The sequence below is a fragment of the Babylonia areolata genome, chromosome 23 (assembly GCF_041734735.1).
Source record: "Babylonia areolata isolate BAREFJ2019XMU chromosome 23, ASM4173473v1, whole genome shotgun sequence".
Lineage (NCBI taxonomy): Eukaryota > Metazoa > Mollusca > Gastropoda > Neogastropoda > Buccinidae > Babylonia > Babylonia areolata.
Genome location: NC_134898.1, coordinates 43,451,677 through 43,473,296, shown reverse-complemented (window position 1 = coordinate 43,473,296; position 21,620 = coordinate 43,451,677). Strand labels below are relative to the sequence as shown.

Genomic DNA, 21,620 nt, shown 5'->3' with positions numbered 1-21,620 from the left:
GTGTATGTTTAAACACTCAAACACTCAGCAAGCTATAAAAAAAAAAAAAAAAATCTTGTAAATGCCTTGCATGCCACTGACGTTTATTCAAAGACTGGGGGGAAAAAATTATATAAAGTAGTCTCTCAATAACCAAGAACCTCCATTCTATGCTTGTTGTGTGTGTGTGCATGTGTGTTTTCTTGTTGGTCATTAATTAAGGTCTGATCACCAAAGTGAATTTAGACGGTGTGTTTTCTTGTGTGCTTTGTGTCTGACACTTTATTGTAAAGCACTCTGAGAGAGATATAAAGGTACTATTACTACTGATATTTAAATATTCTTAAAAATCCAGATCAAATCTTTGTGGTAGTTAATGTGTTTGAGGGGGTTGCTGAAGTGGAACAGGTCCAGGCATGATGTGATTCAATGATCGGTTAGTTGGATGGTTGGCTAAGCTGACCGAACAGTTTTTTTTCTCCTTTGGAAGCAAGAGGAAGATGCTGAGGAACAGCTGTGATGAGTGAAGGGTGTGTGTGTGTATGTGTGTGCGCGCACGAACACGCACACGCACACACGTTTTGGAGGAGGAAAACCTGCCAGTCTTTCCAGTCACCTTAAGCAACAGCCAAGGTCAAATTTACAGGTGTGAACCTCTCCTTCTTCCCTCTCCTTCTGTCCACCCACACACACCCAACTTCACCACTCACTTCCTAGACAAGAAAGGCAACGCTTTTCCATGATTCATGCGTGCTGCCAACTCAATCTGTGATAAAAAAATTTTTAAGCTGCACAGACAGCAGACGCACTAATGACAAGACATGACAGCCAGTCACTTTCAATCTGAGGGTCCTAGGTTTGAATCCTGGTTGTGGTACCTGGTGGATCATAATAGGTGAATATATGTTGTTTTTTTCCCCGGGATATCCCAGGTCAACATTGGTGCAAACCTGCTTATTCCTCATCTCCTTCACGTGTGCTGATCAAATATGAAAGTTAAAGATCCTGCAACGACGACATCCTTGTCAGCAATCGATGGGCTATGGAAACACAAACATACCCAGCATGCGCACTCCTGACAATGAAGCGCAACCTGCAAAATGATGAGTTAAAAATGGTCATCTATGTCAAAGCACACACATGTGGGAGCTGAAACCCTGGAATACAGAAAAAGATGACAAAACAGAAAAGGAAGAAGACAACAAACAAGACAGGATGCAACACTACACACACACACTCTGCCCCACTTCTCCACACACACACATACACTCTGAACTCACCCTTTCCAGCTGGGAAGAGTTATCCAGGCTGGCGCTGTGTTGCCCCAGGAAGGGGCGTGGTGCCTGGAACTGGTACCGTGACGACTGGTAGCTCCCTCCCGCGCTGCTGCCGCTGCTGTTGCTCCCCATGCCACTGCTCTCCCTTTCCCGCTCCTGGAAGCGTGAGGTCAGGTGCGTGCCCAGGCCCCGCTCCGAGCGCCCCGAGGCAGAGTCTTTGTGAGCACCCATCCCCGAGGGTCGGGCAACGCCCCCCTCCCTGCCCCCCGACTCACTGTCCCGCTGGAGGGAGGAGGGGGGAGGAGGGTCACGCTCCTGGCTGTAACGTGACACGAGGGAGGCAACTGACGACTTGGTGGCAGCAGGCACCGGTGGGGGTTTGGACTCCGGGTCTCCTGACGCCGCCTGGGCGCTGGAGCCATACCTGTACCCTGATGAGGCCCGTGACGCCTCCGGGGAGAACTTGGCGTGGGCGGAGGGCGGCTGGCGAGACATGAGGCCCGAAGACATCTGCGTGTCGGAGGACTCTGAGCGACCAATCAGGGTGAGGTTGGTCTCTGAATGACTGACCGTGCTGTCGTAGTCCTGGTTGTCTTCCAGATCAGCCTCCAGGTCAGAGGGGCTAGGAATATTAAAGAAATAAATGACATCAGAAGGGCTTGGAATAGCACAGAAAAAAAAACAACATATGTGTGCAGCTAAGAATACCTAACAAATAATAAAATCTGTTCAGTAAAGCATGTATATAAAGCAAAATACCACACAATGTTCCCATTTCATTAAATTTCATCAGTGCAATCATATCACAATAAAACTGTACATGTCCTATAATAGTAACACATCCTCAAAACAGCTATGTAACATTTGCAAATCATTTCTTCCCCGTGTAGTTCTCAAAACTGAATACAAGACAAATCAGTTGCTTAAGACTTATCATATGTCTCATGGAGGAGGGGGGGGCGGGGGGGGGGGGGGGGGGGGGGCAGGGAATCACTCACACTCACAAAAACCAAGAAACAGACTGAAAATGAAGGTGCAAATAGAATATAAAATCCCATACAAAACAAAATCATCAATGTTCTTCTCCAACATGACAGACAGGTACACACATAACGTCAAGCCAGTGATGTTCACCTCTCATCATCAACTTCTGGAACAGGAAAACTAAAGGTATAGATAAATACACATAGGAGGGGTCCACCAGCCGTCATGGCAAAGTGGTTGGTGTTGGAGACTGACAACTGTGAGGACATGGGTTCAAGCCCCATCAGAGGAAGGTGGGTTGTTTGTTTTTTTCCAGTCCACAGCCATCACCTACCCTGAGCTGATATGAGCTCAAATGGGAAGACTTGAACCACACAGTCGAGGGTTATCCAGTTCACAGATGTGCAAGTTTCTGAGAGCTGTAAATGTGCATTCTCTTCGTACAATAAAAATCAATGGAAAAAAAACCAAAAGTATTTTCTCACCATATCTAAAGACCATATAGACCACAGTAACAGTGCTCACCTTTTGTTTCCTCGCTGTGAGAAGTTACTAGAGGAATGCCTGCCCTGAAAAAACAACAACACACACACACACACAAACGTATAAACAAAATGGAAAACATGTTTAATTAATCTTTTAATACAAAGCATAAAAGCTGAATGTCTGAACATCATCAGCATTAAGTTTAACAGCTCTTATTCTATTCTAATTTACAGGGTCAAACAGCCAAGTGGTTAAAGTGCTGGACTTTCAATCTGAGGGTTCTGGGTTCAAATCCTGGTCACTGTACCTAGTGAATTAATGGTGAAGGTTGTTTTTTTCATCTCCCAAGTCAACAGATGTCTGAACCCCCTACATCTATATACACAGACAGAAAATCAAATGTGCACGTTAAAGATCCCATAATCCATGTCAGCATTCGTTGGGTTATGGAAACATTAACACACCTAGCATGCACACACCCAAAAAGAGAGTACTGCTGCCTTAAGGTCAGGGTAAAAACAATCAAGTACTTAAAAGCCCACTGGCACATCAGAGTGTAGGTGAAAGCTGCAGCCACTGAATGCAGAAAGACAGAATCTATCAAAGCATGACCAAGGTGCACAGTTCCTCAGACGTAACATGACAACTTTACAATCAACAATAGAGGGTAACTACACCATCGCTAAGCTCTGCTCACCCAAAACTAATACTCATTACTACTCCAACTCCATATAACTTACAGCTATTACTACACCAACACTAAAATCTGTCAGTCCATAACTACTAGTTATCATTACTACACCAACACTAAACTCTGTCAGTCCATAACTAATACTTATCATTACTACACCAACACTAAACTCTGTCAATCCATTAACTAATACTTATCACTACTACACCAACACTAAACTCTGTCAATCCATAACTAATACTTACCATAACTACACCAACACTAAACTCTGTCAGTCCATAACTAATAGTTATCATAACTACACCAACACTAAACTCTGTCACAAGTCCATAACAAATACTCATTACCACACAACCACTAAACTCTGTCAGTCCATAACTTATAGTAACCATTACTTCACCACGATTAAACTCTACCAGTCTGCAACCAACAGTAATACCTTTTAGCCACATGACAGCCTTTCTGCACAATTTATCTCCAATTTTAAAATAAAAAATAAACTTTTCTTTTCATATAAAAATATCTACACAAAAATGTATCAAAAAAAGAAAAAAAGAAAAAAAAAAACGTACAGGCAAAAAACAACACTGTAAGACGGGCAAAGTTCTGGTGTGGACAATGTCTCTGCCTGATCGTCATAGCTCAATGAGCCAGAAAGCTTATTACAAAGCCATGAGAATGCAAGCACTTTTTGAATCAGGCAAGTAAAATTGGAAGAAAGACTTTCTCAGAAAAAAACCAAAAAAAAAAACACTTAATCACGTCAAATTCAATGGACCAGGATGATGTGATACAAATGACAGAAGGAAAAAAACTATAGGAACCATCAAAACCAGGACTTTTTTTCTACTGATTTCTACTTCAAGTATTAAATTTCACAAAGCAAAATGTGGAGATAGTACTACTGTCTGTAACTGACTGATTCCCCACCCCCATGCCCCCCAACCCCCAGCCCCACATCTCACCTTCCTTACCTGACATGACAATCTCATCATGCAGTTTCAACAGAGTGAAAAAAAAAAAAAAAAGAAGAAGAAAAAACTGTCACAGCCAGCCAGCCAGAACATGACTGACTAAACTGCAGACTACTATTTTCACACACTCTAACACTCACCCCACCAAGTTGGCAACAAAAAAAAAATCAATCATCATCACCAACCTCAAGTGACACCTACTAATATATCATTTTTCTGGGACTTTCAAACTAAATATCAATCAGTCTACCCTCTCCACCACCACCACCTCAAGCCACCACCATCTCCCTCCCACCCCAAAAAAGGTAAATGTACCTCGAGGTCCTTAATTACTGTACAAACACAACTCACACACCACCAACGCGTCAAACACAGTCATTAGAGGCAAGATGACAAATCTGAACGTTGTGTGTACACATGTCAACAATAAAAAGAATGGCCGGGTGGGTTCTAAACACAAGGTGGTGATTATTGTGAGGAATGCCAGTCTCTATCTGTGTAACCTGCCTTGTGTTTCCACAATGTAATCCATACACTGCCCCCCTCCCTCTCTCTCTCACCCTCTCTTTCTCTCTCTCTCCACAGGCACACGCACACTCACACATTCTCACATGCACACACTAATGTAATGACACACAATGAAAATATGTTTAAGAACCTACACACGCACACACACACACACAAATACGCGCGTGTACACGCGCGTGTGCATGCACACACGCACACACACACAGACACATGTACACACACACACAAAAAACTGGCGAGACAGGCCCTCTGTCAAAAGACAGACAAAACCATCAGTGAGGGAGGTAGTTATGGAAGCCCACTGTTTCCAGCCCAGCTGATACACACAGCCCCCCGTGTGAATCACTGATTACATGGTGTACACAGCTAATCACATGGTGCCTACACCTGGGAGGGAGGGAGGGGGGTGGGCTTGGACAATGGGACATGAAACCACTCAGGCTTTAGGGGGTGGGGGTGAAGGGGTACGGTTATGAGATCCAATCTGCAAACAGAAAAGAAAAGAGGGAACTAATTCCTCCTACAATACAAACAAGTACTGAAATCCTAGCTTTGGATGATCAGATAACTCTGTAGAATGCACTCTGTAGAATGCAAGAGAAATTTATATGACATACATGACCAGCCCTGAAATGGCTCCTTTGCCCCTTAGCTGGACGGCAAGCAACATGACTTCATTTCCATCTTGAACTTGAAGACTGGAGTGAACCATTGTCCATGTGTATATTCATAAACAGAGCAACAGACAGCCAGACACACTCACATACCCAGTCTGGAAAGATTTTTCTTCTTCTTTTTTTTTTATATATAAATAAATAAAAGATCAATAAGATCTGCTTGTGTGTGTGTGTGTGTGTGTGTGTGTGACTCTGGTGTACACATAAATAAATCCACCAATCAATATGCAAATCCATGTCAATCTAACAACAAGCCAGATAATTTTTAAAAACGAATATATGCTTTCAATATTTGAGAGAGATCGTTAAATTTACATGTGAGCAATCATTTTGTGTTCTCTAATTTCTGAGTAATTTGTTAAAATAACCTGGAGTGAAGGATCGGAGAAAATGGACCACAGTGATGAATGAAGAAGGGGCTGTGAAAGGAGGGTGGAGGTTAGGGGTGGGGGTGGGGGGTGACAATATATGATTACACATTATACTGAATGAATGCTGTTTTCTCCAAGACATCACATCTGTAGCTCGGGTAAAATAATTCGGAGTAAACCAAAAAAAAACTAAATAAAAAATTAATACTGTAACGATAATGGGGCAGAATCTCTCTCTCTCCCCCACCCCCTCTCTCTCTCTATCTCTCAGTGTGTGTGTGTGTGTGTGTGTGTGTGTGTGTGTGTGTTGTGTGTGTGACTGCATGTGTGTGTGTGTGTGTGTGCATGTGTGCGTGTGTGTGACTGTGTGTGCGTGAGAGAGAGATCAAAAAGAGTAGCCTGTCTTTGGTTCAGTTACAGAAAATGTTGGTCTCTTTGTGTGTGTGTTTTATACAGAGGACTGTGGAGTGCACACGAAAGGCCTGGGAAGACAAAGGAAACTTTCTTCACAACTTCAAAGCATTCACAGCATGCATCACCCTCGGTCCTCCACTCATTTCAAGTCATACAAGTTATCAATCCCAACCATCTCTCTGAACTGAACAGCAAAATGAGGTGCCTCACATAAACCTTAATCCTTCAGGCTCTCCGGCTGTAGCTTATCAGCAGAGACTCTCTCTCTCTCTCAACAGAAAGCAACAATTGTACTAACATGTTGCATCACCTTATTTCCTTTTCAGAATGGGAGAAAAATAAATATTGTCCGAGTTCAAAATAACACAGCCAAATCATTCATGCACACACACACACACACACACACACACACACTGCTTATTCAGTTTTATCCATCATGAAATAAAATCTTGACTTGACTTGACTTGACACACACATCTTAAGTTAATAGATGTTAAATTAAGCACCAATACACAAACATACACAAACACTGTCATACCTGTGTGCACCTGCTCTGTGTGTGTGTGTGTGTGTGTGTGTTTACGGGCATGCATTCATGTATGTATGCTTGTGGGTGTGCAAGCACGCCACAGGTTTTTGTGGAGGTGTGAAACAGACAGCTAATACCGAATCATAACTGAACTAATCGTGACCTGATCTTTCCTTTGCACAGTAGTGCTTGTGTGAATCACAGCACGGGAATCCCACACAAGGAAAAACAAGAGGTCAACACCTGCTGTACAGTGGAGCCTTGGCTAATGGTTCACAAGATCATGCGGTGTACACACTCTTCACTTAAGGACCTGGTCTGACAGTACTAGTAGCCCAGCTTTTTCATCATTGTATAATAGGCACAAATGTATGTATTTGACGGGCGCAACAGCTGAGTGGTTAAACATTGGCCTTTCAATCCGAGGGTCCCAGGTTCAAATCTCGGTGACGGCGCCTGGTGGGTAAGGGTGGAGATTTTTCCGATCTCCCAGGTTAACATATGTGCAGACCTGCTAGAGCCTGAACCACCTTCGTATATATACGTAAGCAGAAGATCAATTACGCACGTTAAAGATCCTATAATCCATGTCAGAGTTCGGTGGGTTATGGAAACAAGAACATGCCCACCATGTACACCCCTGAAAGCGGAGTATGGCTGCCTACATGACGGGGTAAAAATGGTCATACACGTAAAAAGCCCACTCGTGTACATACGAGTGAATGTGGGAGTTGCAGCCCACAAACGCAGAAGAAGAAGAAGATATATGTATTCATAGGCAAAATAGTGTGCATGGGTACCTGAATAAAAATAGCTTCTATGTATTTTTTTAACTAGGTCTGTGTTTTTCTGCTTGTGTGTGTGTATGCATGTGTACGTGTGTGTGTGTGTGTGTGTGTGTGTGTGTGTGTGTGTGTCTGTGTGTGTTTGTCTGTGTCACCACTCACCCTGGTGTACTTGGTTATAGAAACATTCTCAATGCAATTACATGCTTTTCTTCATAAAACATTCTCCACTCACAATGATGAACAAAGGGAAAGCGAGGGTGGTAGTATTAAAAACACACACACACAAAAAAGAAAAAAAGTTAACGCTAAAAAAAAAAAGAAGAAAAAAAGGCCCCCCATAAAATGGATCTGAACCCAAAGAAAGCAAGATGTGGGACAGAACACCACAAGATTCCCCCACTCATCTTCAGAGAATAAATCGCCAATCAGGAGCGAGTCATGAATTATTCACAGCAAATACTGAGCCATTTCTAACTGGACCAAAGGCACTAACAACCACCACAACACCATTCCAATTCACCTCGGTCTGCACTCCAAAAGGCAACACAGGAATACGCATGAACACATACCAACGTGTGCGTCTGCATCTACAAATGGCTGTGCATGATATTCCACGGTCCCAACATACAGAGACCATTCAGAATGTTTTCAGAACATTCTCCTCTGTGACAATGAAAATTCCCTCAGCCACCACGCACACAAACAGTGGTGTGTACAGTACAACCGTAACCAAACTGCTGCCTGAAGCCAGCATTTACAACAGGACAGGTGTTGATAATGGCGGATAGGACGTAAACACGGACAGGTAAAGTCGACATTAACCTCAAAGACTTCTTCAAACACAGGTCCTGTGTCCTGGACCGCAGGTTCTATAAATGCTGAGGCAAACAAAAAGCCCCTTTTACTGCCGCCTCCCACCCTTCTGGACACCCCCAAGAGCAGTCTTGTGCCCCCTTCCTCCCCTCTCTAAAATATACATGGGCATGTAGCGGTTCTTTCCACCCCTTCCTCCTCTTCCTAAATTATGTATGTACATGCCTCCCTCCCTCCCTAAAACATAGATACACATGTATGGAATCTTACCACCCTCCCTCTCTCTCTGAAATACACAGTATCAACTCTTAACACCCCTCCATTCTCCTCACCTAAATACACTGTATCAACTCTTACAACTCCTCCCTCCCTCCCAAAAACATACAAACACAAGTATCAACCCTTACCACCGCCCCTCCCTCCCTTAAATACACTGTATCAACTCCACCCCCCACATCCCCCTACCTAAAATACACTGTATCAACTCTTACCACCCCTCACTCCGTCCCTAAAATACACTGTATCAACTCTTACCACCCCTCCGTCCCTAAAATACACTGTATCAACTCTTACCACCCCTCCGTCCCTAAAAAACACTGTATCAACTCTTACCACCCCTCCGTCCCTAAAATACACTGTATCAACTCTTACCACCCCTCCGTCCCTAAAAAACACTGTATCAACTCTTACCACCCCTCCGTCCCTAAAATACACTGTATCAACTCTTACCACCCCTCACTCCGTCCCTAAAATACACTGTATCAACTCTTACCACCCCTCCGTCCCTAAAATACACTGTATCAACTCTTACCACCCCTCACTCCGTCCCTAAAATACACTGTATCAACTCTTACCACCCCTCCTCGTCCCTAAAATACACTGTATCAACTCTTACCACCCCCTTCGTCCCTAAAATACACTGTATCAACTCTTACCACCCCTCCGTCCCTAAAATACACTGTATCAACTCTTACCACCCCTCACTCCGTCCCTAAAATACACTGTATCAACTCTTATCACCCCTCCGTCCCTAAAATACACTGTATCAACTCTTACCACCCCTCCGTCCCTAAAATACACTGTATCAACTCTTATCACCCCTCCGTCCCTAAAATACACTGTATCAACTCTTACCACCCCCTCCGTCCCTAAAATACACTGTATCAACTCTTACCACCCCTCCGTCCCTAAAATACACTGTATCAACTCTTACCACCCTCCTCCGTCCCTAAAAAACACTGTATCAACTCTTATCACCCCTCCGTCCCTAAAATACATTGTATCAACTCTGACCACCCCTCACTCCGTCCCCAAAATACACTGTATCAACTCTTACCACCCCTCACTCCGTCCCTAAAATACACTGTATCAACTCTGACCACCCCTCACTCCGTCCCTAAAATACACTGTATCAACTCTTACCACCCCTCACTCCGTCCCCAAAATACACTCTATCAACTCTGACCACCCCTCACTCTGTCCCCAAAATACACTCTATCAACTCTGACCACCCCTCACTCTGTCCCTAAAACAATCCCCAAGTTACTCTCTATCAAATCTTACCACCTTCCCCTCCCTCCCTTAGTACTCTGCATCAACTCTCAGCACTTACCATCCCATCTACGCGTCCTAAAATGTATATTTTTATGCAGTATGTAAATATACCAACTCTTACCACTCCTTCCATTCCTAAAATGTACTGTAAATGCATTGGCTGTTAAGTCTTACCTGGAGTCTTTCCCTCACTCTCCCTCTTTCTCATCCTCTGAAGAAATAAAAGGGCCAGGAGAAAAAAAAATCAGGCCCCTGAAATGACAGCCCCCAGACTGTGCCCATGCAGGTAGGTAAAGGACCCTCTCCCTCCTTGTCTTACTACCTCTCTGCCTGCTTCATTCTTGGGGCTTCATGCCCTGTCACCGCCACTTGCACACACCACACACCCACCCACACACCCCTGCTTCTCTCTTGCAAACCTCATTATAACACACACACACACACACACACACACACACACACTCCTGCTATTGGAAACCTAACATACACACAGAAACACACACACACTAAAGTTGTGACAGCATGGAAGGAAGGGGGAAAGAGAGAAGGGAGCAATGGAAAGGAGAGGGTCAAGTGTGGGGAATGGAGGGAGGAGGCAGTGGGGGGGGGGGGGAGGGACATCACCTGCACAGCCTAACAATTAACATGAAAACACCAACTGACCACCATGGTCAGATAAAATGAGAGAAAGAAAAGAGAGGAGAAGAAAACAGGTTGTGTGTGTGGGGAGGGGGCAGGGGGGCACAGGAGGCGGTTTGGAATGAGGGAGAGGAGAGTGGAGTTTCAGGGTGGTGGGGGATGGGACAGGGAGAGGGCGCGGGTGAAGAAAGAGAGGGGTCGGGAGCTGAATGATGTGACAGGACAAGGCAGGGGGTGGGACAGGATCAAAGGGAAAGGCGCAGCAAGAGCAGTCAGGATGCCCCCTGATGGGACACCAGGCTGCAGTTGTGGGTGTTTCTTTTTTCAACAATTATCAAGTACATGTTGAAAGGAAACTTCACCAACTCTCTCTACAACTGACAATAGATGAAAGGAAAATACCCACTTCTTCCTTCCTTGGGCAGGGGTGGTGACTGCCAAAATTCAGTTTACTTGTATACAAGAGGGCTTTTACCTGCATGACACACTCCTCCTAATGCAAACCTCACATGTTATTGAGGTTTGTTCTTGTTATTGTTTTTGTCTGGCTTTTATTTTAAGCTTTGGCTGGGACTGTTTCTATTTCCTGGTGTGTGTGTGTCTGTGTGTGTGTGTGTGTGTGTGTGTGTGTGTGTGCGTGTGTGTGTGTGTAAGGCAGCCATATTCCGTTTTCAGGGAATCCCAATTTCAAATGGTGACAACAACAAAAACAGAATATAGTTTCTTGTGAAGAAAAAAAAACCCCAAAAAAACAATAATAGAAAATAATTGGAAACAGTGATCATAATACTGTTTCCACTCTCAGCCTCTGGTCATTTGGTGAAGTCAGGGCATAACTTGGAAGCTACAGCATAAATCAGTGCTGCCACCATGACCATGTCAGCTGTTTGTCCTCAGCCATAGCGGTGATGCTTCAATGAACGAAATGAATCAAAGATGTGACGCACAATATAAAAGATAAATGGAAAAAAAAAAAGAAAATAGCACAGACTAATGCCAGGAAAGTGCACACACACACACACACACACACACACACACACACACACACACACACACACACAAACAAACAAATACACACACAAAGCACAGTTTACACCTGACGCCCTGGTAGTGAGGGCTGGTGGTATTAATACCAAGCAATAAAGAGATAGTGCTCCTCTCCTCTTATCTCTCTTCCTCCTCCCTCCCTTCCCCCAACACCCCTTCCAACCCCTAAACAGAATCAGGGAAACAGTGAGGTTGCAGGGAGGCAGAGACATGCAGAATCAATAATAAATAATACCTGTTAATATGGGGGGGGCCAGACACCTGAGGAACCACATTCCCCACATAGTTCCCCATACCTGCATACCCTGCTGACTGCACTCCGCAGCAGCAGCTGTTTGACTGACTGACTTGGGGGCCTGCCCCCTCACACCCGCAGCTATCAGTATCCAGACTGGCCCACTCAAGGTTCCCCCACCCACCCACCCACCCCCTTGGCCCCCCCAGATCTACTGCTGAAACAAAGTAATCACTGTTTGTTGTTGTTGTTGTTATTGTGTTGTTGTTGTTGCTTTATTCTAAGCTTTGGCTAAGGCCTGTTTTTATTTCCTTTGAGACTTGTCTGTGCGTGTGTGTGTGTGTGTGGTTGTGTGTGTGTGTGTAGGAATAAGGATTTGAATGCGTGTGTGAGAAAGAGGGTGTGAGGCAAAGAATGTGTGAGTGTGTGTGTATGCATGTGTAAGTGCAAATGAAATGCATGTGTGTGCAAGTGCGTGTGTGTGCGTGTGTGTGTGTACGTGCTATGTGTGAGTGTCTGTGTGTGTCTACTGTGTGCATGTCTACTTTGTGTGTGTCTACTGTGTGTGTGTGTGTGTGTGTGTGTGTGTGTGTGTGTGTGTGTGTGTGTGTGTGTGTATACTTCAAGTGTGTTTACTTGGAAACAGGTGAAACAATTCATTCTCACCCTTTACAATACGCTGATATCCATAAATGAAAAAGTAGTGCTGTTTTGTACTATCAAAATGCCACACCCCATCTGATGGGAAAAGGACAGAAACCAGTCAGATACTATCAAGAGCAAAACTGTCCATCTCTAATTTGAAATATGGCAAGTGCCAAAGTCTGAACCTTATGTTAGAAACAGTGCTCAAATTAGGTAAACTGTGAATGTGATCTATGTACATCAAGATACCAGACCACTGATCCAGGCTCACATAAAACCCAGGCGGTAAGATCAAGCATGCATAAATATTGTACTTGCATGAGTTTAGCGCCAAGAGAGAGACCGGTAACCTTGCCTTTCTCTTTCAGACACTGTGACTAAGTGTGTGTAAAACCATCATGTGTGTGTTTATATATATACAGCACTGTCTTGACAATATTGGAGCATGCCAAACAGAAGAAAAGAGATTTTTTATAAATCAGGGGAAAGAAAAAAAACAACAAAGAAAAGAAAGAAAACTGAAAGAAAGTAGTGAAATGACAATGGAAGAAAAAAAGGGGGGAAAATGAGAAAAAAATAAAAAAGACAAAGAAAAGAAAGACATTCAGAGATGCTGAGCCTGTTCTGCTCAAATGCAGAACTTTGAAGTTTCCTCTGATTTCTGCTTCAAAAAAGAAAAAAACAAAAAAACAACCATCTTCACTTCCCAGACATGTATGTCTGAAGTATGTTCTCCTGTCTGCACTCTTACACTCACAAAAATACATGCCCGCACCCACACACACTCAGACTCACTCACACACACACAACCTCCCAACCGCAAGCCCCACAAACCAAAAAAACACCTCAAACCTTGACTTCTCATTCGTCCATCCCTTCTCCCCTTCCTGTCCATCACACACACACACACACACCTTTGCGTCCCTCCCCCCCCCCACCCCCTCCCAACCCCACCACATCCCCACTCACACAAACCCCAAACCACCTGACTTCTCCATCACGCCCCCACCATCCCTCCCACCAGCTCACCCTTTCTCTGTTCCCCTACCACCCCCTGCCCTGCCCTGCCCCGTCTCCTGGCCCATCTCCAAAACAACACACAAATTACAGGCATGAGTCAACAGCTAAATCCCTGACACGCAGCCACCAGTAAAAAGGGACCCTGCCAAAAATGTCACTCATCTTTTTCTAATAAACCCTTGGGCTTTTGGTTGATTCCCCCCTCCCCCCCTCCACCCCACCCCACCTCTCCCTTTCTTCTTCTTCTTGTTCCATTGTCCTTTTATCCTAACCTTCAAAAACCCTACATCACCTGTACATCACGTCCAGCAGGTTCACTTTTGATTCTCTTAACAAAGTCAGAAAGCTGCCGCTGAGTCTTGTTTTCTGTGCAGCCAGTACAAACCAGAAAACAATGGTTTGAATCAGACTGGGTGCGCATTTCCAGTTGAGAATTACAGCACTCCATAAATATTGTCCAACTCGTACAGTTTACTTTAATGACCAGATTCCACTTCTAAAATACTCTCACTCAGACTTGTCCTATGTCCTATTATCCATCCCATGCCTCTTTTATTTTTCACTCTGAGTCTAAAGTATGTAAGGCCTTCTTCAAAACCTAAGAGATTCTAACCCAGCCACCCCCAATCCCATTTCACCTTTCTCTGTCACTGTATTCTATGTGTGTGACACAGAGAATTTTCTGTCGTCAAGTCAAACAACTCAAGACGCACTCCATCCCTTCAGTCTTCTCCCCCTAGCCCCCTGTTTTCTGTTCCCTTAGCCTGTGAGTGTGTCATGCCTTTTTCTTGTTTGAAACACTACTGAATGTGACAGTCTGTCTGCCTCTTAGTCTAGCCTATCCCTGTCTGCCATTCTGCTCAGCACAGAGGGTCAGCATACACACCAAAATTATGACAAACTCACAAAGCAACGACATTGACGCAGGCAGACTGTCTTGTGGCAGACTACAGAAACATGACACACACTATGGAATGATATAGTTTATTTTATAGTGTATTCAATGATAATAATCAAATACACTATAAAATATTCTATATACATATATATCTATATAAATACAGACTTGCACAAAAGAAATTAAAATAAACTGTGGTGTGCCCTAAATACAACATGTAATGATGTATGTGTGCATATGCAAAATAAATGGTGACATGCACTTGATACATGTAATGTATGCTGGCGTGGGTGGACATATGATGCGTGTGAAGACTCTCAACCTGAACTCATGAATTTCTTTCCTCCTACACATCCACCCACCTACCCACCCTCCAAAGGGAGAAAGTACTGAGTCCAGGGAGGGAGTTCAGACTTTTTTTTTATTCAGAAAACATCAAGGATAGTGTGAATCATGTAATTATGTAGACAGTACATGATAAGTATAACATCAAGGATACTGTGAATCACACACACACACACACACACACATATATATATATATATATATTAGAGAGAGAGAGAGAGAGAGAAGAGGGACAGACAGACAGACAGTGCAACACCTGACACAGTCACTGTCCAGCTTTCTCTACAGCCTTGGGAAAAACCCAAAGGAGAGGATTCATTAATAAAACTAAATTATACAGAGTTCAACACAAACCAGATCTCCTGAAAGAAAAGAGCTGGGCTCCTGATAAAATGTTCTCCCATCATTTACATATGTCATCTGTCAGACTGCATCTGTGTAGGCATCCACACACATATATAACTCATCAGTTTTTCTCTGTGTGCATATGTGCGAAAGCACACACGCGCGCATGCTCGTGTGTGTGTGTGTGTGTGTGTGTGTGTGTGTGTGTGTGTGCGTGTATGTACATGTGTGTGTGTGTGTTGGCATGCGCGCATGTGTGTTTATGAGAGAGTGTTTTTCAGCAGTTTTGTTTAAAATTCTTCCTCAGTTCCTTTCTTGCCAGAGCTTTGTTGAGCACAGCATTTTCCTCTTTCTTTTTCCCCATTCAGCTGAGGCATTTATTGCCTCTGGCTGAAGGTTTGACTGCGCAGTGTTCTGGGTTCAAAATAACCAGGAAAAAGACGCAGTTCGCTTTCAGCACAGCACAATCCAAACAGCTCAACAGAAATATTGACCGTAACTTCTGAATGAACTGTTACCATCAGAACTCAAACAAGTCACAGTACAAACTGTTAAATTTCACCCATCGTAAACTAGAAAAACTGTCAACAGATTATTTTATAAAGACTTTTCATTCAAGAGTAAAGAAGTCATCAGCAATGTGACTAACTTAGTGGAAGCATCCTCAATGTGTGTAAAGCTTGTGGGCCATCAAAAAAAAAAAAAAAGAAGCAGAAGAGTGGTATCTGTATATATATCATTCAATTTGTTTTAATAATTCAGAATCAATTTGTGCGTTCAGCTGATTTGTAAATTATTGCTAATGGTTTTTATAAAGTTATAAGGTTGATTGGTTGTTGTTGTTTTTTTATTTTAAAAAAAGTTTGTTTTTTTTATTAAAAAAATAATCAAAAACAATAATAATAATTCTTTAAATATTCAAATATATCATTCTGTGTAATATGATATGTCAATTCAGGAATCTTGATCATTGATAAAAAACCAACTGAATGTGAAGTGAAATAATGAGCTTGTACTTTACATTTTACTCAAAGAAAACCTCCTTTGCAACAGTGAAAAACTACTACTAATATTAATAATAATGAAGGGGAAAAGATAAAGAAAACATTCTCACAGTCACATTACAGAAAACCAAAACAGTTTCAACCATCTCGTTCTTTTCCCTGCAAACAGAAATTGTCCCCTTTCCCATAAAAAAAACTGCTGTTTGAATTATCTTCTAACAAGTTTTGCGTTGTCTGGCTGGCTTTGCAAAAACCTTTACCGATCAATTCCCTTCTCTCCAGTTTTTTTATCTCCTTTATCTGCCGGGGTGTGTTGGAGAGTACTCCACATCTGACAAGTGCTCCTGTCCCCCACTACAGGTGAAGCAGCCACAGTCCCTTCAAGCCCTCTTCACTACATTCCACATTCACTTTTCACCATGACTTGCAAAAACAAAACAAAATACAAAAACTAAAACACACACACACACGCTATATGATCCAAACCGTGATTAATCACAAAATTAAAGAATTTTTTTTTTAAAACCTTTGAAATAACAAAGGCCAAAAATATTAAAAGTGTCAGGAACTTTCAACTTTTTAGTACCAGTTTATGCCCTATGCCCCTTTGCATGAATCGTCATCTGCTACATGGTTGAGAATGTCAGCTATGGTATATATATATCAGTTTTGGAATATCCTTTGTTTCAATGTTTTTAATTTATTCACCTATTTGTTCTTTTTTCTTTTTTTTCTTCTTTTTTTCCTCACTAATTCTAAATAAATAGTCAAGTCTGTATGAGGCCAAACAGTATAGAATGTGAAGTCTGTATGAGGCCAAACAGTATAGAATGTGAATGTGAAACCCCCCTCCCGCTCCCCTCCTCCCACCGTTTGGCTGAAGTTGTTGTTCTTTAAATGGAATTATCTGCGTCTGTCCACAAATGTAAAATTTAGAGTTGAAGGGATTCAAGAGACTCATAATGTTGTACTGTTTGAAGCCAACAACCTAAAAGACTCCATCAAATACAAACAATTGTAAACACTGACTTTTGGAGGTATAAACCAAGATCAAAACTGTACATCTATAGATCTCTTAAATGTCTTACAGAAACAATGGAAACAAACATTATTTGCCAAGCAACTGTTTGCTTTCACTCCACCATCTGACCATCACCGTGTCTTGCAAAATTTTGCTTTCTCTGATTCCTTCCCACAAGTTTCATTACTGTTGTACTGTAGACACAAACTTCGTTTTCACTCCACCATGTCTTGTAAAAATGTTGTATTCTTTGATTCTATCCCACTTCCCTACTGTTATACTGTTGTAACACAATCTATTTTCACCGCACCATGTCTTTCATTCTCTATCTCACTTCCCTACTAGTGTTATACTGTTGTAACAAAACTTTCCTCAAAGTCAACCATCTGATCTTATCAACATGTAGCCCTGATCAAATCAAATCAAATCAAATCATGCTGTTTACAACCCCCGGGCCATTTCAAGCCTTATTACCCATCAGTTCTTAAAACTGGTTGAAGAGAACTCAAATCATGTTGTTTATCGCCCAGCTGACCACAAATGGTCCATTTCAAGCCTTATTTAACCCCAGTTCTTATCCATTTCAAGCCTTATTTAACCCCAGTTCTTAAAACCAGTGGAAGACAAAATCTTAGAGGCCAATCAAAACAATACCAAAAAAGACTACTTCATTCATGTCTCCTCCCCCCGTCCATCTAAAATCTAAATCAAGTTAAAAACACTGATTTCCTTCAGGAACATGCAGGGTAGAACTTTCTTATTTCAAATGAAAGGCTTTTCAATGTTCATCAAAGTAATCACCTTGAGATATCATATGGATGGCTGTCGGTGCTTGCAGCACTTCACAAATTGTTTAAATGTTTCCTTTATATATATTTTTTTTTATTTCTTTGTTTTTCACTGGACACCACCACTTCACCAGTTTTTAAATTGTTAATACCCCGAAAATAGAGTATGGCTCCCTACATGGCGGGGTAAAAATGGTCATACACATAAAAGCCCACTCGTGTACCTACGAGTTGCAGCCCACAAACGAAAAAGAAGAAGAAGAAACTGTCAATATACAGTGTAATACAAGTATAGAATTAAAACTAAAAATCAAAAAACAAACGCAGGGGTCACTTGTTACTTGTAACAACCCACAGTGAAACTGGTTCACTCTGGAAACCCATTAGTTGTGCAAACAATGACCACACGCAAACACACACACACACACACACACACACATGCAACATACAAGTGACACACAGTGAATCACTAAGTACACGCACAAATACCGTAACAGAGAAAAGCAGAGAAACTTTTACAAAATAACAGAAGTTAATCAATGAAAAATGCTTTTCAATGTTACACATCTTCACTGCCAGTTCACTTATTTTTAACACATCCATTTTCATTTAAAATTCAGTAAGCCACTATCATTATTTTCGCAAATATTGTCATGTAACAATAATAAAATAATTTAGAAAAGTCAATGACACTTAGTCTCACTTGCTTTGACATGTATTCAAGTTGTGCTCTTTTGAAAGAAAATTTGTCATGTAACTTGTAAGATCTCAGTTGATTATACAGCAATCCAAATAATCAGCATTAATGTAACTAAATCTAGACGAGAGTATATATGTTCTCAATCAAGTTTCAAATTTAATCTCAATATCTCTGCTCAGCATGCATGTATTGTGCAAGTCTGTGAGTTTTCTTTGTGCATATGTGTATAATTGGTGCACACGCACACACATCATGCATTCTTTTACTACATCAGTACATGTGTGTGTGTGTGTGTGTGTTGCTTTGCATGTCTGTAAGTGTGTGAGTCTGTGTGTGTGTGTGAGTTTCTCTGTGTGTGTGTGTGTGTGTGTGTGTGTGTGTGTGTGTGTGTGTGTGTGTGTGTGTGTGTGTGTGTATTATTATAATACACATATATGAGAGTGTGTGCATACATGCGTGTATACTCTGAGCATCTCCAGTTTCTGTGTGCTTTGTGTGCGGTGGTTGAGTGGTGTAGTCAAGACAGGTGCAGAGGAAGTTATAGGTGCTAGACTGCCCAGCTGCCCCAATGCAGGTGAGGAAGAGCATCAATCACCCTGGGTTTCCTTTCCCACAGGGACACAATGGGGGGCTAACCCTCCTGACAGAACAACAATGTCAAGCCAGGCAAACGATGTCAGGCCAGGCAATTCCCTGCAGGTATCAGCTGACATTATCCACTAACACACACACATTTACACCAATACTGCAATGACGCCAGGACAGTATGAGCAGGACAATAGTCATGCTGAATGTCTGTGGGGCATAATGTTCTCTCTATGTAGAATTGATGCTTTGCCCATGCTATAAAGTACATTATACAGGCTTTGCACTGTTTGCACACACACACACACACAAACACATTAACACAAACAAGTTAAATTTCAACAAGAATAATGACAATAAAAACTTAAATCTATTAGATAAAATTACAGCTGAATTTACAAACGCTTTACAGTCAGCAAGTCTGCTTGACGTTTCAAGAGAATGCCCTGTCTCAACAACTCTAAACAACACACACACACACACACACACACACAAGAAGCAACCATGTTAAGGTGGTATGGTTAATGAATGTCAGGGTGCTGTGTTATAAAATGTCAACAGTCAAGGACTCACAACTGATGGAGCACTGGCAGTGAACTGTCGATGCCGGGGCTGTCACAAAATAAGTGATTTGACAGTTTACTTCAGACTACACTTCTCTCTACTGTCCCACAGTTAGTCATCTGATAGTCAACTTCAGTACACCTCTCTCTACTGTCCCACAGTATGTCACCCAACAGTCCACTTCAGTCTACACATACATGTATCTCTCTACTGTCACACAGTATATCACCTCAGTCTACTTCAGTGTACACATATATGTATCTCTCCTGTCACACAGTATATCACCTCACAGTCTTCTTCAGTCTACACATACATGTATCTCTCTTCTGTCACACAGTATATCACCTCACAGTCCACTTCAGTCTACACATACATGTATCTCTCTTCTGTCACACAGTATATCACCTCACAGTCCACTTCAGTCTACACATACATGTATCTCTCTACTGTCACACAGTAAGTGACCTCACAGTTTACTTCAGTCTACACCTCTCTCAACTGCAACATCTACTGTCCCACAGTAAGTCACCTCACAGTCTTCTTCAGTCTACACATACATGTATCTCTCTACTGTCACACAGTATATCACCTCACAGTCTTCTTCAGTCTACACATATATGTATCTCTCTTCTGTCACACAGTATATCACCTCACAGTCCACTTCAGTCTACACATACATGTATCTCTCTACTGTCACACAGTAAGTGACCTCACAGTTTACTTCAGTCTACACCTCTCTCAACTGCAACATCTACTGTCCCACAGTAAGTCACCTCACAGTCTTCCTCAGTCTACACATACATGTATCTCTCTACTGTCCCACAGTATATCACCTCACAGTCCACTTCAGTCTATACATACATGTATCTCTCTACTGTCCCACAGTATATCACCTCACAGTCCACTTCAGTCTACACATACATGCATCTCTCTACTGTCCCACAGTATATCACCTCACAGTCTACTTCAGTCTACACATATATGTATCTCTCTCCTGTCACACAGTAAGTGACCTCACAGTCTTCTTCAGTCTACACATACATGTATCTCTCTACTGTCACACAGTAAGTCACCTCACAGTCCACTTCAGTCTACACATACATGTATCTCTCTACTATCACACAGTAAGTCACCTCACAGTTTACTTCAGTCTACCTCTCTCTACTGTCACACAGTAAGTCACCCCACAGTCTATTTCAGTCTACACCAGAGCTCTACTGTCACACAGTAAGCAGTCTACACATCTCTCTACTGTCACACAGTAAGTCACCCCACAGTCTATTTCAGCCTACAACTCTCTCTACTGTCACACAGTAAGTCACCCCACAATCTATTTCAGTCTACACTTCTCTCTACTGTCACACAGTAAGTCACCCCAGTATATTTCAGTATACACCTCTCTCTACTGTCACACAGTAAGTCACCCCACAGTCTATTTCAGTCTACACTTCTCTCTACTGTCACACAGTAAGTCACCCCACAGTCTATTTCAGTCTACACCTCTCTACAGTCACACAGTAAGTCATCCCAGTCTATTTCAGTCTACACCTCTCTACTGTCACACAGTAAGTCACCCAGTCTATTTCAGTCTACACCTCTCTCTACTGTCACACAGTAAGTCACCCCACAGTCTATTTCAGTCTACACCAGAGCTCTACTGTCACACAGTAAGTCACCTCACAGTCTATTTCAGTCTACACCTCGCTCTACTGTCACACA

The 21,620-nt window shown here is 42.4% G+C and overlaps 1 protein-coding gene across 2 annotated transcripts in view; it reads right to left on the bottom strand.

Moving 5' to 3' along the window:
• Positions 1 to 21,620, bottom strand: part of LOC143298280 (uncharacterized) — a 41,376-nt gene that overhangs the window by 16,024 nt on the left and 3,732 nt on the right. For both annotated transcript variants that reach the window (XM_076611096.1, XM_076611095.1), the window contains exons 3-4: positions 2,766 to 2,809; positions 1,260 to 1,878 (exon numbers count right to left, since the gene is read on the bottom strand). In XM_076611096.1, the coding sequence (XP_076467211.1) occupies positions 1,260 to 1,878; positions 2,766 to 2,809 (663 nt within the window). The remainder of the gene's footprint in view (positions 1 to 1,259; positions 1,879 to 2,765; positions 2,810 to 21,620) is intronic.